The following is a 26,895-nucleotide window of genomic DNA, read 5'->3' as shown; positions in this document are numbered from 1 at the left end:
ACAATAATTAAATAACATCTGTACTGCTTTTTGTTAGACGTTTGTCTCCTGTACTAGACTTCGAACATCCTGAAGGTCAAGGTCATGTAAGCCTCGCTGATTCATGTCCTATTTCTTGCACCTAGAAGTGGCTGGCACATAAGTGTTTAGTAAATGTTTATCCAATGAACATTTGAGAACAAAAAGCCAGCCAATGGTGTCCCTTCAATGTACTAAAATAATAAAAGCTTAGAAAGCAAGGAAAGGAACATCAGGTCATCAGAAGTTTAATGTTCAGAACATCACTCTGATCTCAGCACAAAAATGAGAAAACAGTTTTCCTCTGGCAGTAACAATGATAAAAGAAGTGACTGTACTATGTATCTGTGTACCATTTTACAGTTTTTAAAACTCTTTCAACACATGTGTGATTTTATAACTAAAAGTCTCCGAAAAGTTCATATAGAACTCTCTGTGGTTCTACATTAAGTTTTTAAAGAGTTGTGACAGGTATAAAACCCATTTATCCTGAAAGTTTTCATAAATGGCTTAGAGACCATCAGGAAATTTTTTTAGTGCATAATATTCCCTCTACAAACTAGCTAGAATAAAGACCTAATTTTTTTTTTTTTTTTTTTTAAGTTTCAGGGAACTAAAATAAAGACTGATTCCAAATAAAATCTTCAGGCATTGTGAAATATAAGAAGCCCTATTTTCTTAAAGGACAAAGGAAGGCAATCTGAGAATTTCTGCTAACTGCCAAAGGGACTTCCCAGGGACTGTTGGTAAACTGACCCACACCTCTAAGGTTCCAAAGTAAACTTCCAAAACCTTTTCAGAGGTGCATAACCTTCAGAAGTCTGTGAAAGTGAAGCAGGAAAGAGATTTTATTTAAATAATAAACTTGAATGCTCTTTGATGATTAAAAAACATTTTTTTAAACTTTCTAATACTATGTGAAAATTCATAAACAAAAACCACGGGGTGGATCAGAATCTGGGCAAATGATACATTAAAAGAAGCACTGCAGCTTTCAAAAGTCTGAGAGAGCAGAAAGTTAAATGGGACTCACACATGTTCTCATTATCTGTTTTCTTAATAATCTGACTTAAAACAATTTCTTCGTTTTGGACACCATGAACACCTAATATTGTAACTCATGTAGCTTATACCTAATCCTGTATGATTTTTGAATTACAGAGTAGGACACGTCAAAGCCAATAAAAGTACCTTGAAATAAAGTGAGCACAACAAAGTACATATTTTTTAGAAAGGTTTTGTTCTACTTTCTAAGGAGTTGTATTTGGAAATCTAGGTTTGCAATAATATAATATCTTATAATTCCATCAAATTTTACGAATGCCAATCTGTTTTGATGTACAGTATCTAATCTGGTTCACATAAAAATCTTGTGAAATAGGAAGGCCAAGAATTTTATAGATGAAAAACATGAGTTTCCAAGAGGTTAAGTGTCTTGTCCAAGGATCATAACTGAGAAAGTGGAAGAACTAGGGCTAAAAGGGTTTCTGACCCTTAGACAACTGCGGTTTCTAAAGAACTGAACCATCTTTACCCCTCCCAAGCTGCTTTTCATTTTTCTATCCCCAACCAAAATAAGCAATAAGATAGCCATGTCCATAACTTCAAGAGTGTAAAGTGATGTAAAACATTTCTCTCAAAATAATGGTCATATCCCCATTATGTTCCAATATAATCTCAGGTCTTAGAAACCGTATAGAACTATGATTTACTCTTCTGGGTCTTGTATCAAGCGTGCACAGAGAGTATAACTTTGCATCATAAAAGAAAAACAAACATGTTTTCTCCACCTATGAAAGACCAGGAACCTTCCTGACAAGCATTAGAATCACTAAATGCAAGTTGCTCCACAGTCTAATGTGAGATTAGGCTGAAAAGTGAGATAAAACTCACTCTCCCCTGTTTAGTGGAGTGAGGGTAATGGAATGAGACCTCAAGAAGAAAGAAATGCTGCTAACTACTTAAGGTGGGTGAGGGTGAGGATTTCCTTGTGTTTAACTTTTTTTAATGAGTGACTCAGTTTCTGGAAGGGAGAAGAGTTCAATTCTTGATGTAAAAATACCTTAAGCATTTTTAGTGAATTTACCTTAAAATTCACCACCTTAAGTATTTTTAGTGAATTTAAGTATTTTAGTGAATCTTAGGGATTAACAGAAAAAAATCAATACTAAGTTCTTTGACTCCATAGTCTCATTATCTTTAATTTACACCGTGCTGTTACATTTGAACAGTACGGAAGTTAATGATAGAAAGGCCTATCAAATAGTCTCCACAGAATATAAGGGTAAAAGCAACATTGATCCATATAATAGGCCTAACTTTGATCTCTGGTGGCAGAAACACTTTATTTTATTCTATAAAGTCAGCCTTATTCTTTGAAGTCAGTGGTTTTCAATCTTGGATACATATTACAATGAGTTTCTAAAAAATACTCGTGCCTAATCTTGCTCCAGACCAATGAAATCAGAATCTCTGAGAGTAGGAACTGGCTGATTCTAGGGTACAGCTAGAATTGAAAACCTCTTGTCTAAATGCTTTGTTATCCAGCTTTAAATATGATGTCAACATGATGTAATTTTTATATTTTCCTATGGAAGAAACATCCACAAGACCAGGACTAAAAACCAAAAAGTCCAGAAACAGAATTTCATAAGCTGAAGGAGTTTATTACTTAGATATATGCAGACATTCTTATAGTTAGTCACAAACACTACACTTAATACTAGCCATTAAAAAAAAGACAGAAAAACTTCATATCGCTATATAATGTTCATTTCATTGGCTTAAGTATTAAACAGTATTTAAAAATTTATCTTCCACTGAATAGTAGCCAATCTTGTAAAATATTTGATTTTTGGAATTTTCCCATAGCTGTTAGTAAGAAAAGGCAAATAAAGAAACCAGAAGTACAAGACACTCTATTACACAGGTATAAGAAATCAGTTCAGCAGGGAGTTTCCACTGATCAGAGGACAAAGGACTTCCCAGAAACATTACTGCAACGATGTTGCTCATTTCTTACTCAATACAGTACTACTGAAAAGGATGTTGCTATGTTCCCGCCTTAACTGCCCTATGTGCTGTTCCTGTGACACCTGGAGTCAACAAAGATAGGTTTGGCTTCTGGAAAAATCAAAATGCCAACCTTCTTTATTTCTAAAATTGCTCTAAAACTCTTCCATATTATCTGATCTAAGAATTTTGCAACAGATGCATATTAGTTAAACCTAGAGAATGAGTAACTAAACCTGCACACTTAAGCAACATAACAATAAAAACAAGTTGTATGCAATATTTAGCATTTTATAAAAATCTACTCACATCTGAAGAAGGCTTACACTAAAAATTTTGAGACCAAAAAATGTAAGACAATATAAAACAGATTTAATATGCTAATTAACCTTGGTGGCCTAGCAGGGAAAAATATTTAAGATTCCTATTCTATGAGACTTCATAATTAAGAGGAAATTAATAGCTGCTACAGTAAGGACAAGGAAATATTAAAGTTTTAGAAAAAATTTTGATTCTGTGTTTCTTTTTCTAGGTCAGTGAATTGTAACCAGATATAACCAGGTGAGTGGTATAAACTTACATGATTTATTGCAGATTGAACAGCCTTTACATAATGGTTTAGTTGACGATCCATTATAGCAAATTCAACCATCACCTTGTCCATACTATATTCACTACTCACTTCAGCTGAAAGAAAAAAAGACCGCAATTATTATTTTCCACTTAAAATGCCTAGAAAAATCTAGAAAAAGTTGCACCAATATAAATCTATTTCAGTTAATAGCCTAAATAATTTTGTAAAGGTGTTACATATTTTTTTAAAATCTCCTCAACATATGCCTGCTTCATTCAAAATTCTAAGAATACACTCAGTAGAAGAAGGCACAAAGGCAGTGTTGGGGTAGAAAGAAAAATAGACTCTTAGGATTTCCAGGCCATGTCACTTACTTGTGTGATCTTCAATCAATCACTACACCTCAGTTCCCTCATCCGTTAAAGCAGTTCAATCATATACCTGCCACATAAACTTCACAGAATTGTTAAAGATCAAATAAGGAAGATTTCCACTTCTAATAACAGTGGGCTAGATTATTTGAACCAATCCTCCTATTAAAAACAACTAGAAATATCAGATAAAACAGGGAAAAAAAAAGAAATCTTCATAAAAACAAAAGTCTTAAGACAGTAAGAATCTAGGGAAGACCAGCAAAATCTAGAGAAAACCAAAAAAGAGAAGTGGGGTTACAGAACACCAAAGTTATATACCCTCACACAGTAAGCTGGGATCCCCACTCCTTGGTATAAAGATGAACCAGAAATAATTCTTCCCTGCTTCTTGGGACTGGTAGAGAGGTTGGTCTTGGCCACTAAGCAGAATTGGGAAAAGGGAGAGACAACAAACCCATTTCTGAAAACCGGCCACAAGCCAGCTGTCCTAGATTTGTAGCCTGGGTTCCCCTAACCAGAGTGGTCGGGAGACCCTGAGTTCTGATGTTGGTGTGAGGTGATCTCAGACTGATAATACCCAGAGGCATCTGGCAGAAGCAAACATAACTCTTCTCTGGAGAAGATACTTTTATCCTACGTGTTAAATAATACCTACATGTAATTTTTAAGGATAATGAGCAGATCACAGAGGAAAAAATTAAAACAAAAATAAAAGGAACAAAAAACTTCACATACCCTAAAACACACAAGGAAACAGCCACCAAGAATAAGAATCAGCAGAAACAGATCTACAATGTTTCAGTTATTGCAATTATCTATTAGTCAGAATAGAAAACAACCATGCTTATATGTTTAAAAAATTAAAACACCCTCAGGTAACAGGAGACTATAAAAAGTGACTAGCAGATTAGAAAAGCAAGGTAATGTTCTTAAGAGTTCTTCTAAATGGTTTTTTCAAGCTCTTACACATATAATTTAACAAATCAGTTAAATATAGAGAATATAAGGTCATAAAAATTTTGCCATTAAAAAAATGAAAAAAGATAAAGTTGAGTTACTTGAATCACATTTGGGAATGCACATACTCAAAGGTTCTCCAAATATCTTAGCTCAGACAAATGTCCATATTTCTTTTTCTACTCTGAAGAGCAATAACACAGATCAACCCAAAGTCATGCAATATGTAAAATCCATTTACATTTGGCTTTTAAAAATTATCTTTCTACATTTTTAAATTATGCTTTAATTTTACAATAGTTAATTATAAGCATATTCCATAGAATATCTCCCAGATTAATGTGCTTCTGGTAAAATACCTTTTGGTTTTTAAATCCAGACTGCATACAACGTACCTCTATCTTAATGTATGTTTGTTGGGAGGGGGCAATGTTTATATAGAAATATTTTATTTACTTTCCTCAAATTAAATATATTTTTAATGAAATGGTATATGAGAAAAGACTACAGTCATATTCGATATAAAACTGCTAGACCATCACTCTCAGGCTGATGTTTTGAAAATGTCAAGAGGAGACATGCTGCTTAGGTATTGCTGGTACTGACATGGATATGTTGCTACATATACAGCAACTGTTTGTTGGAAATCAGATTGTTTGATGATCAAGAAGAGAATTTTAAGCAACTTGTATCCTAATACAATGGTTTGTGACTCTTATACAGGCATTTTACTGTATTTAGCTATATTTCAGTAAATTGGTTAGGGATTTTTGGTTAACCTATAATTTATTTTAATTTTTTCCATTTGAAATAATGAAAAATAGACTTCTGGTTTCACACAAGCCTTACCTAGTTAAAAGAAAGTTCTTTTTTGTTATTGTTTTCTTAGTGGATCATTATATTCTATGGATATTAGATTCTGACACTGGAACCGGTCAAAAAAGTAGGTAAAGGGGTGTCTTCCCCTCATAAGTGGGAGCTAAAAAAAGAAAGATACAACAACCACAATAATTCACTGAACTTTCAAAAGGAGAGAACAGAACTGGGGCCACCAGAGGTGGGAAGCAGGAGTAGGAGGGAGTAGCAAGAAATTGGTAAAGGGCCACAAAAAATTAATTATTACATTGTATAATGTTGAATACACTAATTATCCTGATTTGAGCATCACATATTGCACACAGGTTTGGATATTCAACACTGTACCCCACAAATACGTACAATCAATTATGTTTCAATAAAAAAAAAAAAAAAAAAGGTAAAGCTGGTAACCTAAGCAAAGACTGAGAGCATAAACTGCTTTTTCAAAAAATCCAATAATTAGAGGTACCCCCAAACTAAACAGGAACCCACTAAAGAATCAAATGAGGGCAAAAGTCTTTGAAGCATAAGAAATGAAAGTTTGTTACAGGCTTAAATCAGTGGGAATTGATATAATGTTGGCAAGCTTCCTCTGAGATTAAATGAGTTAACTTTTGAAAGCACTCAGAATGTGCCTAAGACATTCAAAATGCTATAAAAGAGTTTGTAAAACAGAATAAATGGGATGATAGTTCTCATTACCAAGGTCTCTTAGATGCTAGTAAAACTAAACCAGATAGTAATTTGAAATACAAGGTCAAAGAGACCTTCCTGCAAAGGAGAAAATGAGCAAGGGCTGGGGTCAGTGTTTGATGGCATGAAGTCTGAGGGGAGAACCTTTGGAGGCTAACTGTGGCTTACAGGCAGCCTCAGCTAAAGCTCCAGGGCCCAAGAATGCTGGGAGAAGCTGCTGAAAAACACAAGTGAAAAATATTGCAGTCTGAAGAAACAACGGGAAGGGAAAACACTGGAAGACGGCAGGAAGGGAGTTCTAAAAAGAACTGAGAATCACAGCACACCTGGAAGTGGTGCCCAGCGAGAAGACTTCAGTAACAATGTCTTGGTCTGCTACAGTAAGGGGCTGGAGAGACCACAGACCTCAGAAGAGAACTAGAAGAGACCCTCACACCAGTACCTTGAATACAGGTCATGAGAACATCCATATCAGATAGCAACCTGCCACAGCCATTTTAAGATTATTTTTGTGATTCTTTCTGTTCTTCATGTTAGCGCTTATTTCCCAACTGCAATAATAACCTCTTTTTAAAAACATGACTGTGTGCATGTTTTGGAAACAACAGGCTAGGGAAGGCATAGGGAATCTGTGTCCTGTTCTACAACAGAATTGAGATGGGGAAAGAAGAGCAGCACAGTGTTGCATGAAAACGGCAAAAAGGCCAAATAAGTCCCTTGAGATTTTTGAGGGGAAAAAAATGATAAACACATAAACACAGATGGGAGTTGGCTGTTGACTAAACAGCAGCTGGGGGATGAAGAGGGTATGGAAGGACTGACCAGCCTGAGGCTCCCTGCTACTTGATTCTATGGTATATATTCTCATCATCAAAATTCTCCCACCCTTTCATGGAAAGCCCTTCCTGCGAATCTATACCAAATTAAATCCTACACATCCTTCAAGGGCTGAACTCAGTCAAGTCCTTCCTGCTTTTTAATTATACCAGCCTAGAAAAATCTTCTTCACTCAATTTATCTTAACACCAGCGCTTGATATTGTGGTACTATAAACAACCCTGCATTTCTTATCTGCATGTCTCCTTTCTCCAAACAGATTTTAACATATTTGAGGGCAAGAATGATGCCTTAGTGTTCTCGGGATCCAACAAAGAATTAAAGAAACTCTTCCTTCAGTCTTCTTCTCAGGCCATTGTTTCATAAATTTGAAAATTAAACTTTAACCAAACTATAAATTGTTCCTACCTTAGATACTCAATTGAATTAAAATATAAATCATTTTTATTATCCACATCTTTGCCCTCCCCCAGCCAAGCAGGGTCTGGGGAGGCTAGGAATATTCAAATTTCTTCAATGTGCCCTTCTATGAGCATTTATTTATTATAGTCAATCCTTGCTTTCATTATTCGAATGGACCTAAGTGATATATTTGAACATTCATTAACAAGCCAATAAATACAGAAGAAGTCTCATGGGGAGATCTTGTTGACTCTGAGAGACCTGTCACCTGGCACACCAATTAAGCCATTGTTCCAAGAAGTCAGTACAATAACTAGCTGAAATATGTTCCCCACCCGCATCTCAGTAAATCAAGTCCAGAGGGCACAGATAATCTCTGATTTACGTTATAAAAGTCTAACTGTTTCTGTAAGTATGCCAGTGCCAGGGCTGTCCCACAAACCTGCATGTCTGTACCCAATGACCCTGGTCAGCTCTATGCCGAACCACTGTAGACTGATAATGGTATTACCTGAAGAACTTTAAAAGTGTTATTTACACCAAGAAGGGCTAAAGAATTAAACCGATCCTTTAAAGATGGTTTCTGTTTCACTTTTTTTCCTATTCAGTGGCAAACCCTAGAAAAACAAAGAATGATAACCACTGAAGAAGGCCTTCATTTTAGATTGAAGTGCTCTGATACTTATATACAGGTTAAGCATCCCAAATACAAAAATCCTAAATCTGAAATATTTCAAAATCCAAAATTTTTTGAGTACTGACAAGATGCTCAAACGAAATTCTTGTTGGAGCATTCTGAATTTTCAGATTTGGGATTCTCAACTGCTAAGTATAATGCAAATATTCCAAAATCTGAAAACATCTGAAATCCAAAACATTTGGTCCCAAGCATTTTGGATAAAAGATACTCAACCTGTAATATGAAAATTCTCTAAATGTATGAAGTTGGCCCACATATGATTTTCCTAAAGTCAAACAAACCTATAATTATGCAATCTAAGCAGCCACACTATTAGACACGTCTAATAATGACTAAGAGCAATATTACAACTTCCAATTTTCTCTTTTTAAGGGTTGAATAGGCATTAAAGTTACATGATCAATAGAACCTTAAGCAGAAATGAGTGATTTAGTGTTGTAATCAAATTCAACTTTAAAAAAATTTAGGACACTTCAATGAGAGGAAGAGGATGGCTTACGCAAGAACAAGTATGACAACAAAATATTAACAATTAATGCTGGTTGTTTCAAATGTGAAAGGCCAGTGACAAAATGAGGCAGAAGAGACAGACAAGGCAAGAAAGGAGACAAACTAGCAATTTTTACAGATACGGACTCTCAAGCAGGACAGATTTCTGGTTCTTTGTGAGTAAAAGATGTAGAAAGTAAGCCTGTAGCAATACAGTCATTCTTATGTAGCACAGCATGGACACATAAGAGTTTATCCAGCACCACTTCTATCATTGTCTGGGATCTATTCACACCTTATCTGTCCAACATGAGGCCATTTTCAAGGCCACAGGTTAAAAAGCAACAGCAGATGGGGGAGCAGAAGATTCTTTATCTTGGCTCCCCCATGTTCAGGTGGGCATGGTCAATATACCAATCACTTTCATTCCACACCAGCAACCAGTTCAGCAATAATGGGAGGTAAGTAATATAGCTTCTTAACCAACTATTCTAAATAGAACCCTTCCCTAAATACAGCTGTCCTATAGCTGCAGCCTAAGGCATGCACTGGAGAGAAATAAATTCCCTTCCCTGAGCCCCAGCCCTGAGGTTTCAGAAGCAGAGAGGAAACAGGTCTTGGAGTAGCAACCAGAGCCAAGTAAGCTCCCACGTCTTCAACAGAACTGCCTTCAATGAAACAGACATGAAAATGAAGACATTTTTCCTCCCTGTTTCCCCAAGCATATCCATACACATAGCTCAATGCTACCTTTCTTCACTACCAGATGTCTTTTTGCTTTGCTCTGCTGTTTCCTATGATCTCAGCCACAAGATTCTTTTTCAGAATCCTCCCTTATCTCCAGAATAGGATCAAATACCTTATAGGTCCATAAAACTTTTTTACCCTTACAACTAGGACATGTGTGCAACCAGCATGTGTGCACATGAGTGTAAGACTGAGTTAGGGAGGCACATCCTCAAGACAAATTTCACCTACTTATCCATTCCAACTTTATATGGCTGATTCAACTGCATAGTTTTACTCATGGCCAAGCTGTTTCCTGAAATTTTGTCTTAAACAAACAAAATCTGTGGAATCGGGTGTTTTTTATTCTACATAGCCATGATTAAATTCAACTCCATGCATTTTATTAGTAAAATACCAGGCTAAGACAAAGCAGATATTTAGTGTTCTTAAGAGGTTGCTGATTCCAATTCAACATGACTCATATACTCAGAAGAATCTGATAAATATCAAATGTCATAAAGTATGTATGTCCATTCTGGCAAGGAGGAAAGAAGAAAAGAAGGCAGGGAATTGCTTGATCGTATTTTAAATTTCTTGGAATAAATGGAACATACAGTAGGGAGATTTTACCTTCTGAAATAGGGAATAAGTATTTCCTAATCTCTTCACATTAAAACTACATTCTTCTATACTTTATAAACAAGACGTTTAGTCTTTTTGGATAAATCCAGACAAGTGACAGTATAAACCATATCCCTAACCCCTTTCTACCCCCCAAAATAAAATACTCCTTTTCTCTGAAAATATAGTTCCAACTATCTCTAGCAACATATATCGACACACACACACATTCTCACTCATAGAGGTAGCTATGAGTACCTCTATGAGTGAGAGAGTGTGTGTGTGTGTTTCTTGGCAGCCTAGTATTAAGCAATCTTTATATATTCATCAGGAGTTGAATTTAATGACTTACTCACTGCTTGAGCAATATGTAATAGAAACTTGGTTACTTCTCACTACACTTACTTTAAAGTTATAATTATTCCTCCACATAGATATTAGTGTGGTAAAATTAAAACTGAATCAACATTTTATAACTGCCTCCCACTGGAAGTAATAGTGACGACTGTATCAGTTGTATGACACAAGCTAGTAGGCAGCTGGTTTCTTTACAAATACAGAAAATATGGGGGAAATCCTCATAAAATATTCACCTTTATTGTCATCTTTACTTCACCCACCTATACAATTCTCTTATCATGATAATATGAGCAGTCTTCAAAAAGTTCATGGAAAACAGGTACTACGAAAAAACTACACATGGATTGCAAAAAATTTTTGCACCAAAATAAACTCACACTAACTGGTTATATAGCATGTCTGAACAGGATCTACTTTGAGGCACTAAGAAGGATAAACAGTTTGAAAAGAACCCCTAACAGAGCAATATGAATTCTGTTAAAATTGAACCAAGAACAAACATCAAATTTATGGTGAAGCTTGGGTGAAAGAATGGTGAAACCACTGATGCTTTACAAAAAGTTTATTGGGACAATGCCCCAAAGAAATCAGGAGTTTACAAATAGATAACTCATTTTAAGAAGAGAAGAGATGAAGACGTAGCCCATGGTGGCAGACCATCCACATCAACTTGCGAGGAAAAAATTCATCTTGTTCATGCCCTAACTGAAGTGGAGTGACAATTAACAGCAGAAACAGTCAACACCAGAGACATCTCAATTGGCTCAGCTTACACAATTCTGACTGAATAATTACGGTTGAGCAAATTTTCTGCTCAACGGGTGCCAAAACTGTTGTGCCCAGATCAGCTGCAGACAAGAGCAGAACTTTGAATGGAAATTTTAAACAAGTGGGATCAAGATCCTGAACCATTTCTTTCAAGACCTGTAACAGGAGACGAAACATGGCTTTCCAGTATGATGCTGAAGACAAAGCAAAATTAAAGCCACGGCTACTGAGAGATGGAAGTGGTCCAGTCAAAGCAAAAGCAGACCAGTCAGGAGTTAAAGGTCATGGCAAAAGTTTTTTGTGATGCACAAGGCATTTTGCTTGTTGACTTTCTGGAGGGCCAGAAAACAATAGCATCTGCTTATTTAGAGTGTTTAGAAAAAGTTAGTCAAATTTTAGCAGAAAAACACCCAGAAAAGCTTTACCAGCAAGTCTTTCTCCTCCACAACAATGCTCCTGCTCATTTGTCTCAACAAACTGGAGAAATTTTGCAAGAGTTTCGATGGGAAATCATTAGGCATCCACCCTACAGTCCTGGTTTGGCTCCTTCTGACTTATTGTTTCCTAATCTTAAAAAATCCTTAAAGGGCACCCATTTTTCTTCAGCTGATAAGGTCAAGACTACGTTGATATGGTTAAATTCTCAGGACCCTCAATTCTTTAGAGATGGACTTAATGGCTTATATCATCGTTTACAAAAGTGTCTTAAACTTGATGGAGATTATGTTGAGTAATAAAGTTTATATTTTTTATTTTTATCTTTTAATTCCATTTTTCCACAAACTGAAGTCCCCTTGTACAGATAAGAGAAGATAGATAATAAATACAGTAACTGAAAAAGCCAGCTCTGAAATTAAATTTCATTCAAATATAGGCTATATTACTGGCTACCTATGTAGTCTTTGGCAAGCTACTTTACTAGATTCTCAGTTTCCCTTCTGTATAATGGGTATAAAAACAGTACCTAATTCATAAAGTCAATATGAAGACTAAATGAGATAATGTAGGTAAAATGATTAGCACAGGGCCTGTCCCACAGTAAGTACTAACAAAATATTATCTGCCATTATTATTATTACAGAATGAATAACTGTACTGCAAATGTAATTAATCTAAATACTGAAAGCATTTTGCCCTTGGATTCAAAAAATATCAAGTGAAGACCATTTCCTTAACTCTCTCGGCTATTTTTACTAACTTCCAAAGCACTAAATTGAACTCACAGACTGCAATGTTCAGTGAGAAGCTTTGTAAACACTGTACCCCTCCCCCAAGTTCAGAAGCTCATTTACCTAACAATTGCTTACTGAGTTCTTACTATATGTCAGACAGGCAAAAATGCTTTGAAGCAAGAAGGAGCAGGTAACACTACCTACAGAAGGTAGGAGAAGTTTAAAAGGTGAGGGTAAATTTGAACTGTGTCTTGAAGGATGAGTAAGTGTTCATCAGATGTTCACCACACTGAGGTAGAGGTTAAACAAATGTCCTTACCCCTCTCTCAGAGATGGACTTAGAGGTAAAATGGTCAGGCTAAATAAAACACTAAAAATGAACAGAGGAGAAAAGAAATGGATTTTAAAAAGGAATAAATCTTCATTGAGCACTGACTATATGCCAAGCACTTTGAACATACTACACCTCATCCAGTTCTTTTTTTTTTTTTTTTTTAAAAGATGAGCAGTAAGAGGATCTTAACCCTTGACTTGGTGTTGTCAGCACCACGCTCTCAGAAGAGAGCCAACTGGCTATCCCTATATAGGGATCTGAACCCGTGGACTTGGTGTTATCAGCACCACACTCTCCCAAATGAACTGCAGGCCGGCCCTCTCATCCAGTCCTTTGTTACAATAATGTGAATTAGGTATTATCAAACATATTGCAAAGATAAGGAAACTGATGCTCACAGAGGCTAAATCATTCGCCCCAGCTCACACAGCTAAATGGTGGAGTTAAGACTGATGTCAGGTTGGACTTAAAGTTAGCATGGAAGGCATATGTCAGTGTATGAACTACTCCACTGAAATAAGTAAAATACACTTCACACAAAAAGTCATGGAATAATGAATAATCTGTTCTCTACCTAAAGGGATTCTCCTAAAAATTGTCTTCTTTTAAGAGAGAGAGAAAGGGAAAGAGAGACTGACCTAAACAGCTCTACCTCAGAGTAATGGAGACCATGACACCTTTCATTACATAGACAGACATTTCCTTAGAATGTGTTGACCTATAAACTACCATGGTAAAAGTGAACTCAAAATATTGCTCAAAATAAATTCTATGATGAATTGAATCCATAAAATCGCAGAAATCAATCTCTGCTCATTATCAAAAGCACTATGAATCCCAGGCTATAAGCATCTATCATTTTAAAACATATCCATAGATCTCCTCTTGGCTACCTATTGTAAAGCCCCAAATCTTCAAGGTCAGGTCTTTCATTTGACTTAAATGCTTTTCCAAATCTTTCTTGCAATATTTACAGCAGCATTTCCCAACCAACATAATTTCAATGACTGCCATTTCTCTCTGGTTTTCAAGTCTTTGACTATGCCCAAGTCTTACCTACAGTGAGAGACCTGGAGACCCAGGAGGCTTAAGGAACACAGCCTGGTTTTGTTTGACTCTGGTTCAATACCAAAGTTCTTACTTTGTGGCAGCGAAGACAAAAGGGAATAAGGCTTAAACCTCATAAGATTATTGAGAAAATTAAATGAGAATATAGGTAAAGTATTCAACATGATGCCTGATGCCTCAAACGCAGGAGATTCTTAATAAAAAAGGCTATTTTGGTGAATTAACTGTACTTCGCAATATTCCCAATATAAATTTTCTGTTTCACTTAGCTAGAATCTATTGAATCGTGGGGTTTTCCCACCCACCTTTAAAGAATGTTTTTAGAATTAATAAGGCACATGGTTAAAAATTAATAAAGTATATGATTGAAAAATTCAAATAGTATAATAATGTGGTGTCTCCAATCCCCAAACTCTCTCCTCAGAGGCAACTCCTGCTATGAGGTTCTTGGGAATGCTATGTGTATAAGGCATTCCTTTTAAAAATCACTACCGAAATTAAAATACTTACAGAAATAGCAGAAATAAGGTATTAAAAATGGCTAAACCTGAAAAGAAACTACTCTCAGAAGGTCTCAAAATGAAAATCACATCAATATTCTGTCTGCGCCCTAGTCTTCAATAAGTGCACATGGGGAGAAAGAATGATGAGAAGCTGATTCAGTTTAATGTCAAAATACCCATCCTAAATAACAACATAAAGGCAAACAAATATATCTGGGAAGACAACATGCACCATATTAAAAACAAGAAAGAAGTGATGCTAAACAGAGAATAGAATGTGAGTGTCAGTGAAGAAATTTCCATTCACTCTTTCAATAAATATTTACCAAGCACAGCCCATGTGCCTGTCATTGTGCTGTGTGCCCTGGAGAGAGCAGGGAAGAAGGTATACTATATCTTCTCTCGAACAGCTTTCACAAATTTCTGCTCCATGTAAAAATTTCTCAAAAGCCCTGATATAACTATCTGGACTTTGTTTGGCTCTTAATGTGATGGGAAAGCTTGTTCTACTGCTAAACAGCTCTAATTATTAGGTCTTCCAAAGAAAGAGCTGATTCAGCACCTCCCTAGAACAGTGCCAGCAATGACAACAATAAATATGAATTACTCTTTCACACACATTAACTTATTTACACCTCATATCCTCTGTACAGAGTCATTTTACTCTCTGCTTTATAAGGTTGAGGAAATTGAGGCTCAGAGAGGTTAACTGATTCTACCTCAATATCAGAACCAGGATTTGAACCCTGGTCCTTCAAAGATCTGAAGGTGGCTATGAAATACCTCCTACCCTGTAAATCTTTGCTTCCCAGGAGATATTTCATAGCCACCTTCAGATCTTTGAAGGACTGTGATCTAGAAGCGAATTGAGACTTTCTGTATGGCCCAGGAGGTAGCTCTTCTGTAGCTCTGGAGTAGAGGACCAGGGTTCAAGTCCTAAAACTTTTAAAACATCTAGAAAAATACTAGAAGAAACTGGGTTAGGCAAAGATTTCTTAGATACGACACCAAAAGCCAACCCATAAGAGAACAAATTAATAAATGTGATCTTATTAAAATTAAATTTTTCTGCTCTTCAAAAGAATCTGTTAAGAGCACAGAAAAAATACTCACAAATCATATATTTGATAAAGAACTTGTATTCAGTGTATATAAAGGACCTTCAAAATGCAATAATAGTAATAAAACAGTCCAATAACAAAAGGGAACAAGATTTGAAGATACTTCACCAAAGAGGTGAATGCCAAATAAGCACATGAAAAGATACTCAACTTTATTGGTCATTAGGAAAATGCAAATTATTACCACTACAAGATACCACTGAATATCTATTAGAAGGGCTAAAATTAAAGCGACTGACCATACCAAGTGTTGGTGGGGATGTGGAGTGACTAGAGTTTTCCCTTATTATACTCCACACATGGATTCCTATTTGTCAGACAACTACATAAGTAAAAAACCACATTTAAACATATAAATCGAAGCACATTCAATATCATTTAATCTTATAATGATTCAGAAGGACTTCATAATGTAATGTCTCAGTGTCATCATTATGTTTTTTACGTAAAATATGGAAACATTTGTAAATAGAAATTATTTTATGTAACAAATATAAAAGAAACCAGCTTTTAGTCTGTAATTACCTCACCAGAGTATGATTGCTTTTTGTTGTAATTAGTTTTCTCTAATCCAGTGGTTTTGTAAGTGTGGTTGCCAGACCAGCAGCATCAGCATTGCCTGGGAACTTGTTAGAAATTTAAATTCTCAGACTCTACACCAGAGTGGGGTGGGGCCCAGCAACCTGTATTTTCACAAGTTCTCCTGGTGATAGTGATGTACGGTAAAATTTAAGATCTATTGTTCCAATATATGATTTAAAGTTAAAAATCATAAATTCCCTTTTTCTCTGAGATTCTTTCTGAACTCTCAGAATTTTAAGACAAAAAGAAACTATTACTTCAAATCAATGTTTTCAACAAATCTACAACTTAACCAGCTGTTTTCCTTTCTTTTTTTTTTAAATCTACAAAATCTTTTAAATCTACAAAAGCGTTTGTTTTAAAACAAACTTTTCTATTTAAATATTCTACTCATTTGCTCACATTCGTTTTTGGAACTGCATACAACATTCCCTCCAAATTTTCTAGATTTGCTTCTAATTTCAGCTAACAATTGTCATCCTCCAGTGAATATCTGTGCAACTTTTAATTAGGTTCATCTAAATGGAATGGATTTTTAAAATCTAGTTAACAAATGTTAATTGTTTCATAAAGATACTTAAGATAAAAGCAGAATGAAAGTGGAAATGGTACCAGACTGAATCAGGACACCTTGGATGTCAATAAGTTGCTCTGAGACTTTGGGTGAATAATTTAATCTTTCTGGAGCTCAGTTCCCTCATGTTTAAGAGAGAGTTGGAATGGATGATCTGTAAAGTCCATCTCAGGACTAGGAATCTATAAATCTGTGATCTTACTCTTATGCTCTATGATACTGTACTTTTATATTCATGTGACATTGCCAGAGTATTTTCTTTACATATTGTATCTATTTTTAAACATTTTTAAATTGTTTTAAGATACATGCCTCCTCTTAGGATTCAAGAACATTGCTATAAAACTGCTTCTTAGAGAGATGAACAGATAAGAATATGAATGCAGATATTTTTAATTGCTGAAGCACTAAAATGGCAATGAGATTTTAACAGTCTCTTATGTTACTTGGATTAGTTCATTTATCTGTGAAACTATGGGAATGCATGGCATGAACCCCCAAAAGCAAAGCTTTCACAATGTCATTAACAACATGGACTCTGGCTGCAGACTGGCTTTGAATTCTAGATCTAACATTAGAGAACTTTCTGTGATCTTGGGAGAGTTATTCCTCAAGAACTGTTTTCATTTCAGAATTCAATGTAGCTACCACAGTGTTGCACCTGTTGGCTGAGTACTGTGCACACTTTATATAGTCCTTGCATTTAGATTCCATTTGTCATCACTTTAAGTTTCAATATCTATATCCTGATACAATGATATAACCCAACTCTGCCTTATATTTGATTTCTGCCAAATCCTCTAAACCCAGGCACCTACAAACTCTTGAGGTCTCAAAGTTGCTGATATATGGGCTAATCCTGACCTCTAAAAGCAGAGAATTCTTTAATCCTGATTGCTGATCTATAAACCTGACCATGGCCTCTTTCACAGTCCTGGTCTCAGCCTTACACTTCCAATACTGCTGCTGGCAAGCATCCCAGTATGTGTTCAGTCTGTGTATTTTCAAAATATATACACATTATCAAAAAGAGTTACCATGTGTCAAAACCCATATAAATTTAAATCACAAAGAATTTTAACCTATAGAAAACAACAACAAAAATAACAAAACAACCATCAGGGATCAGGGGATCCTGGGATAGAATGCGGACTATGACAAAAGAATTTAACCATATTATAAATGCATGACAAAGCTCACTGAAGGGGGTAGGGGAACAGGAAACTAACCTTGGAAACAGTATTTTGACAGAAAAATATAAGACAAAAAGCAAAAAAAAAAAAAAAAAAAAAAAACCCACCAAAAAACCTGTACGTAAATACTGTAAACTAGTTGATGAAGTTCTTTGACAGAGAGGTACAGTTCAACAATTCTGAAACCGCTCTACATGTATAATAGGGTTAAGCAAATAAGCATATGAATTGTGAATGGTGGGAGACAGATTTCTTAATGCCGGAGAGGGAAGCTACAAATAAGCAAAGGAAAGATTAGAATTTAACTGTGCGGTACCAGATTGGAGTTGAAGACATCAGTATGGACACATGTTTACCTTAATATGGATACAGATGGATAAATACAGATATACATATAACATATATATATATATATATATATAACAGATATATGTGTACACCTGTCTTCCTATACGTATATATTCTGTCTCCAGAGAGGGCCTAGAAGTAGTGACATGTTGGTAGCAACAAGCACACCCAGAGCCCAGATCTTAGTTTCTAAATACCATTTTCCACTAAAAAGAACAAGGGCTCCTTGGAAAAATAGCTGATTCTGGGGTTGGGGAAGGGGAATTACAATTCTTTACAAAAGAATTCCAAATAATTTTATGTAGAGTTTAATTCTACTCCCTTAAGTGCGGGTGGAGTTAGTGACTTGCTTCCCGAAAAAACAGTAAGTAAAGGGGAAAGAAAAGGAAAAATACCTTTAAAGAAACCTGACAAACACTACCAGGCCAGGTGATCAACGTTAACATTACTACTCACGTTGATGACATGTAGCCCCTGAGATGATGTGATGAGAAGGGCACTTGACCTCTGCGATCTTCTTTCCAAAAACCCATAATCCCAATCTAATCAAGAGAAAAACATCAGACAAACTCAAATTGAATTCTACAAAATACCTAACCAGGATCCCTCAAAACTGTCAAGGTTATAAAAAAGAAGAAAAAGTGAAACTGACTAAAAGGCGACTAAGGAGATGATGATTACATGCAATGTGGCATCCTGGACTAGATTCTGGACAATGTCTTTAAAAAGGACATTAGTGAGATTCAAATAAAGTCTGGATTTACTATTTAGTTTAGTCAACAGTAATGTACCAATGTTGTTTCTCAGTTTTGACAAATATACCATCATAAAGTAAGATCTTAACAATTGAGGGGAATGGTGAGGATACCAGGAACTCTCTGTACTACGTACAACTTTTTGTAAATCTAACACTATTCTAAAATAAAAAGTTGATTAAAAAACAAAAACAAAAAAGGAGAGGGACAGAGACTGCAAAATGGGGAAAAAGAGACTACAAAAGGAGGTAAAGCTGTATTTAGAAAAGTCTACGTAATTTAAAAAATAATTCTTAACTCTGTTATTTAGTATAATTTTACTTGCATGTAAATAAGGCACCGGTCAGACATCATTCCAGCAACTTTCTCTCAGTACTCAGAATACCAATGAAATACACACATATGTGCATGCGCGCACACGCACACGCACGCACACACACACACACACACACACACACACACACACACACACAGCCAAAATCTCTTCCCAACACCATCTTCAAAATGAAAAGATTAAATGGACTCAGGCTGGAGTGTAGAAAATAAATTGAAGTAGGAATCAAGAAGCACTTCTATTAACTAGTTATACAATCTTACACAAGTTACTTCATCTCTCTGGGCCTCAGTTTCCTGATCTGTAATAGAAGTAGGTTAAAAAAGATGTTTACGCACGCTTTCAGGACAAAGATAAAATAGTCTACAAAGGTGACTGACTACCAGTAACCTCCTTAAAACCAAATTCTTCCAGATTTCCTCCTACCCTCCAATGGCTCCTTCTCAATCTTACAGTCTGCAACATTACCCAACCCCACAGGACACTAGCCTAGGCCCTCTTTTCATTTCACAAATTCTCCCTAAGAAACATATATTCATTCCATGGTTTCAATTCCCATGTATATGCTATTTCCAAATCTATACCTTTAAATGGGGCTCAAAGACCAACTGCTTACTGGTGATCTCCATTTGGAGACATGCCTAAAACTGAACTCATTTCCCCCTCCAAAACTTCTTCCTGTCCCAAGTTCCCATCTGTGGCAGGCAGAATAATACCCCACAAAGATGTCCACATCCTAATCCCCAACACTGTGAGAATGTTACATGGAAAGGGGAAATTAAGATTACAAATGGAAATAAGATTGCTAATCAGCTGAACTTGAGAAGGCGAGATAATCCAGGACTATCCAGGTGAACCTAATGTAATCGCAAGTGTTATTAATGAATGAGAAAAGCAAGACAAAAGTCTTAGTGATGCAAGATAACAAAGACTCAACCAGCCATTACCACTTTGAAGATGGAAGGGGGCTATGAGCCAAAGAATGAGCAGCCTCTGGAAGCTGGAAAAGGAAAGAAAATAAATCTCCACTAAGCCTCCAGAAAGGAACATGGCCCTGCTGACACCTTGATTCTAGCCCATTGTGCTCCATTTCAGACTTTCAAAATCTGTGCTGTTTTAAAGCCACTAAGTTTGTTCCAGTAGCAATAGCAAAGTAACACGCCCTCTTAGAAAATAAGGCTTCTATTAACATAGATGTTTAGGTCAGAAATTTGGGTATCACTGCTGGTTTTCCCTTTTCTCTCAATTCTCATATTCAATAAATCAACAAGTCCCATCAATTATTCCTCCTCTATCTCTTATGAATCTATTAACTTGTTTCCAATCCCATACTATTTTCCTTGTCCAAATCACTATTATCTAATTGCTGGGGACTACTGCAACAGCCTCTCAACTGGTTGGCCTGCCTACAGGCTCATTCCTACAAAGCCTTTCCCACATTACAGCCAGAGAATTTATGCACAATACAAATTATCCTATTCCTATTTTTAAAACTTTTTAATAGCTTCTCTCTGTCCTACAGATAAAGTCCAAACTACTTAATTTGATTTCTAAGAGCCTACTGCCATTACTCTGGCCCTTTCCTATTTCTTCCAGATTCTGCTCAGTGCACAATGGCCATCTCTATTTCAGTCATTGCTATATTTCTAATACCTAGCACAGGTAGTAAATGGTCTTCAAATGTTTATACCATTAATCCCTTTGGTCCCTATGTAAATGCTACCTACTCACTGAGAGACAGAGTTTGTTTCCTTTATCTATGAACTGAGGTTGGCCCAGTGACTGCTTCCAATAACTGGATAGTGTGACACTCTGGGACTTCTGAGCCAGAATCTTAACAGGACTGGCAGTTTCTGCTTCCTTCCCCTTAGAACTCAGATATCATGCTGGGAGAAACCCAAGCCACATGGAGAAGCCATTTGAAGGAGAGTGCTAAGGCTCTGGTCAACTCCAGCTGAGCACCCAGTCAACAGTCAGCATCAACTGCCAGCCATGTAAGTAAGCCACCCTGCAAGTTCCAACACAGTAGAACCTCCAAATAGCTGCCATCTTAATCAACATCACATGGAGTAGAAGGACTTCTCAACTCAGATCAGTCAACACAAAGAATCATAAGACATCAAAAAAAATTTTGAGTTTTACATTTAGTTTTGGGGTAGTTTATTACACAGCAATATAGGCATATGCCAATGTGGGTTCAAACTACACTCCTGGTACCAATTTCATCTACTGCCTCTTTGCAAATTACCCTAATAAGCTCCACCTCTTGATGTGTGAAATAGCATGTATGCACAGTGGTGGAAGGACTTGCTGGGGGCCACAACTGGAGAGTAGTTACTATAGCACATTATAAACACTCAGTACCTCTAATAAATGTATGAGTACCTGTCCTATTTCTTACCTCATTTCTTTTCCAGATCCAGATTTAAATTGAATTTTTAATGAAAAAGAGAAAGTAACTCAGTCACCTATTAAATTTTAACAGATAAAAGAAAATTTAGCAAATATTTTTTCCCAAAGTTCTTTTGAGAAATCTCTTACTGGGGTATTCAATTGGGACCAACCAAAACCATTAAATAAACATGGAACACAGTATAATTACATTCCTGTTCACGTGCCAGTCACTTGCTCTGTTTGTGCTATAACTATATTAAAATGTGAAGGGCAGACTATGTGAAGGATTTTGCTTATATGTTAGAGGTCTCCCCACTGGTGATATGGTCAAGAGTGATAAGGATAAGAAAAGCAAAAACAGTATCATTAGAATGAAGACAGAAATATTTGTTAAATACATGAATGAAAAGTAAATTATCAGAACATATAATCAGTTAACCAAAAAATAAAAGAGGAAAGGACAGAACTGACTCAACAACTGAGCATCTGAATGAAACGCTTATTAGAATGTGTATGGTCACCTTTGACATCCACCTGGATCTAAAAGGTTTCTGAGTGATGTGATACATGACTCTGGTAGGGTTCATTATAGGAACTACTATTTGAATTCTGTATTTTTCCCCCAACAATTAACAAAGGAATATAGTTCTTTTGTTAACAAAGAATTCTAAACAAGGGAATGTAGTACACTTTGGAAACTGGAAAATTAGAAGTGAATTGCAAGTAACATCACTCCCAATTTCAATATTATTAAGTTTCAGCCAAGATCGAAAAACCCTCATAAACTTAGCACTGAAAGAACAAAGAAAAGGCAGATAGAGGGTAATTCTTTCAAATTCAACGATGTCCAATATTACCTAAAAATTCTGAAAGGCTCCATTCCAAGAGAACAGAGAGAGAAAGCACTAACAAAAATCGCATCTTCTATATAACAAGTTACATAATCTTTCTTTGTTAACTGGTTTAAAAGTCTATTTTAGTCTATCTCACAGGAGTGCTGATCTTTTTTGCTTGAAATTAAATCCTGTACTAATTTTTCTGAAACTAGAACACATTTCTGTTTCTTAAACCATATCATAAATGTCATTTTTCCTATTAAGATAATTCCCCCCCAAACACACAAATACACATGGCCCTCACTATCACATACTCCCCTTGACCTCAACACACATTCCCAGTGCCATCCCCCATCCTAACAGTAAGACATACACTTTAAGTTGTTTTTCCATTAATTCCCTTTACAATGAAAGCAAGAGTTTACAGGCTGACCAGCCGAGGTGAGAAGTAAATCCTACACAACAAAGCATATACCTGTTTCAAATCAGGAACAATCATGAAAAGGGGATACTGCCCATATTTTACATGCAAGGAAAGGGAAGCCCAAAGAATTGAAGTAACTTTTAAACTCACACAGCTAGTAGACAAAAGAACATGCATTTTAAATCATGACTTCCTATATTTTACACAATACCAATTCCAAGCCAAGAGCTCCAAAGAATCCATCTCTCTCACCTCAAAGGGCCCAAATAATTATAACAATAACAAAATAAATGACCAATAAAATGTGAATGCTATATGCCAACTATGTGGAAAGCACTTTACGTACATTATTTAATTCTCGCATCAACCCTAAATAAGGAAGGAATGAGAGAAATGTGTGTGGGCACACAGTTACAAACACATTAGACATTAGCTGTTATTTCATAGTATTATCCCCATTTTACAAATGAGAAAACCATAACTTACTTAAAGTCACAATGCTAATAAGCGGCAGAACTGAGTTAGAACCCAGTGACTTGATTCCAGAACTGGTTCTTAAAGCCTGATGTTATTCTGCCTAGCCAACCAAAGTATTATGCTGCCCTCTTTGCCAAAAAAGGGAAAGAAAGGAATCCAGCAGCAACCATGGCCTTTCTGCATCAAGAGATGTACTAGATCTTCATGAGATGTTAAGTGCTGAAGTGTAATTATAGCTATAGCTATAACTATATGACAAAAGCTATAACTGTGATGATAAAAGTCTTGAAAAGGCCCACATTGAAGTTAACCTTCAATCTGAATTACTTGCAGTTCTCTGGTATTGGGAAACAATTCTTCATGGGTCTCACACATCTCTGCACATCTTGCAAGTAAAGGCACTAACTGCCCTTTTGTTCTAGACTTATCTTTTCAAGGATATTGGTATAACGAACAGAACCTTGGGAGACTGAGATGGTATCTCCTTCCAGAGCAGTGGGCAGTATAATAAAGATAATGTCTTTCTCCAGAGTAAAAGTCAGGCAGGTTTACAAAAATCTGGGTCCCCTAAGCCCAAAGTTCCTCAGCTGTGACACAAACCCTCTGCAATATCTCCCAGGGCCCTTCCATATCACTCCCACAGGACGTGGGACAGGGGAGGAAGCAAGGTGAACAATGACACTCATACTGCTTGATGTGCAAAAAGTATTAAAGGCCTTGGTCTTTGACCCAGAAGTCGCCTGTCTTCTGTCAGCATCCACAAAACCATAGCAGGCTAACGTGTTAGCTTTCACACAGAGCAAAACCTCGGACCTTCACATATCTTCACAGCAAGCTGTTCATCCCTCTTTTCATCTTTGCTTCCCTAAGGAATACTCTCTACCACCCTACAGGGAACACCTACTCATCTTTAATGCCATCATCTCCTGTATAAAATTTCTCCTAATGGTCCTCAACTAGAATTGACCACTCATTTCATGGTGCCTCCATTGTTTCCTGCAAATAGGCATCTATCACAGCACCTTTACACCTTTATTCCACTTCCTTATTTGTGTGCTATACCAGTTATCAATTAATTGCCTCTCAGCTCAAAATCCACCTTTCAGTGCATGCTCCGTGATAATGGATCAGATTGCTTTAAGCATTTGGCCTTATAGTAAAAGCATGATATTCAGCTTTATCAATAGAGGGCACTAGAAAAACAGGGCATAAGGAAGAGAATTCTCCAGCTAATTTTATACTTAATAATGAAAAACTGGATGATGTTGCCCTAAGATCAGGAATACTGGCGATGTCTGCTCTTGGCACTTCTCTTCAAAATTGTACTGTAGGTTCTAGCCAGGGTAGAACCCATACTACAAATTTGTACAGGCAGTTAGGAAGAAAAATAAACAGCACGCAGACTGGAAAGAAAGAAAGAAAATTATCTCTAGTCACAGAGGAAATGGTTTTGTACAAAGAAAATCCTGAGGAATCCACTTAAAAAAAAGTAGAACTAATAAACAAGTTGAGCAAGGTTGCAGAATACAAGATCAATATACAAAAATCAATTGTATTTTTATACATTATTAGTCACCAGGAAAATGAAACCAAAACCACAATGAGATACTAATTTGCACATGAATGTTCACAGCATTATTTATTAATGTTCCCAGATAATTTACTAATATCAACAACACAATGTCCATCAACAGATTGATACACTGAAATATTATTATTTATCCATAAAAAGGAAAGAAGTACTCATTAATACATGCTACCACATGGATGAACCTTGAAAACAGGCTAAGTGAAAGAAGCCAGTCAAAAAAGACCACATATGGCCCCACGGTGCCAGCGAGCGACTGAACAGGTAGGCCTCGCCGCCACTGTACCCCATCCCCAGCTTGGCTGAGGGCGTGCTGACCAGAGAGGCGCCCCCTGGGAGGGGCCTGAGACCTGCAGTGACCACACACTCAATGGTGCCATCATGTGACCAAGCAAGTAGGCCTTGCTGCCGCCGGACCCCATCCCCAGCCCAGCCAAGTGCATGCCAACCAGAGAGGCACGCCCCCAGAGAGGCCCGAGACCTGAGGCAACCACACACCGAGGCACGAGCATGCACCCGAGCAGGCACTGAGGCAGCCATGCCAAATTGGCGGCCCTGGTAGGATCCTAGCCAGACAATAGTGTCAAACCAGTGGACTGTGAAATCCTTTGCGACAATGACTAAACATCAAACTCATTCTATGCAGCAAACATCACCCTGATACCAAAACCAGGTAAAGATACAACAAAAAAAGAAAACTACAGGCCAATATCCTTCATGAAAATAGATGCCAAAATCCTCAATAAAATACTAGCTAACAGAATACAGCAACACATATGAAAAATTATACACCAGGATCCAGTGGGATTCATCCCAGGGATGCAAGGTTGGTTCAACATATGCAAATCAATAAATGTGATTCACCATATCAATAAAATCAAACACTAGGACCATATGATCATCTCTATAGATGCTGAAAAGCATTTGATAAAGTCAACACTCATTCACGATAAAGACGCTCTACAAGTTAGGTATAGACGGAAAGTATCTCAACATAATTAAAGCCATATTTGATAAACACACTGCCAATATCATCCTGAATAGGGAAAAGCTGAAAGCTTTTCCCTTAAGAACAGGAACTAGACAAGGATGCCCACTCTCACCACTCCTATTCAACACAGTGTTGGAAGTACTAGCCAGAGCAATCAGAGAAAAGAAGGAAATAAAGGGCATCCAGATTGGAAAAGATGAAGTCAATCTGTCCCTCTTTGCAGATTACATGATCCTATATATCGAACAGCCTAAAGCCTCTACAAAAAAATTCTTGGAATTGATAAATGATTTCAGCAAAGTTGCAGGATACAAAATCAATACACAAAAATCAGTAGCATTTCTTTTCTCCAATAGTGAACATGCAGAAAGAGAAATCAAGAAAGCTTGCCCATTTACAATAGCCACCAAAAAAATAAAATACTTAGGAATTGAGTTAACCAAGGATGTGAAAAATCTCTACAATGGGAACTACAAACCACTGTTGAGAGAAATTAAAGAGGACACAAGAAGATGGAAAGATATCCCATGCTCTTGGATTGGAAGAATCAACATTGTGAAAATGTCCATACTACCCGAAGTGATATACAAATTCAATGCAATCCCCATCAAAATTCCAATGACATTTTTCTCAGAAATGGAAAAAACTATCCAGACATTTATATGGAATAACAAAAGACCACGCATAGCCAAAGCAACGCTAAGCAAAAAAAATAAAGCTGGAGGCATAACACTACCTGACTTTAAACTATACTACAAAGCTATAATAACCAAAACAGTATGGTACTGGCATTAAAAACACACACTGAT

At 36.5% G+C, this 26,895-nt stretch overlaps 1 protein-coding gene across 4 annotated transcripts in view; it reads right to left on the bottom strand.

Moving 5' to 3' along the window:
* NSMCE2 (NSE2 (MMS21) homolog, SMC5-SMC6 complex SUMO ligase) overlaps window positions 1-26,895 on the bottom strand; it is a 248,005-nt gene that overhangs the window by 191,745 nt on the left and 29,365 nt on the right. For 3 of the 4 annotated variants that reach the window (XR_010021781.1, XM_063079746.1, XM_063079745.1), the window contains one exon: window positions 3,611-3,717. Coding sequence is in view for 3 of the 4 variants with exons in the window: in XM_063079746.1 (XP_062935816.1) it covers window positions 3,611-3,717 (107 nt within the window). In the remaining variant the exon portion in view is untranslated. Of the gene's footprint in view, window positions 1-3,610; window positions 3,718-18,743; window positions 18,830-26,895 lie in introns of all 4 variants that reach the window. The other variant, XM_063079747.1, reaches the window with a different exon arrangement.

The sequence above is a fragment of the Cynocephalus volans genome, chromosome 15 (genome assembly GCF_027409185.1).
Source record: "Cynocephalus volans isolate mCynVol1 chromosome 15, mCynVol1.pri, whole genome shotgun sequence".
Classification (NCBI taxonomy): Eukaryota; Metazoa; Chordata; class Mammalia; order Dermoptera; family Cynocephalidae; genus Cynocephalus; species Cynocephalus volans.
This window is presented reverse-complemented; position numbering and strand designations above follow the sequence as displayed.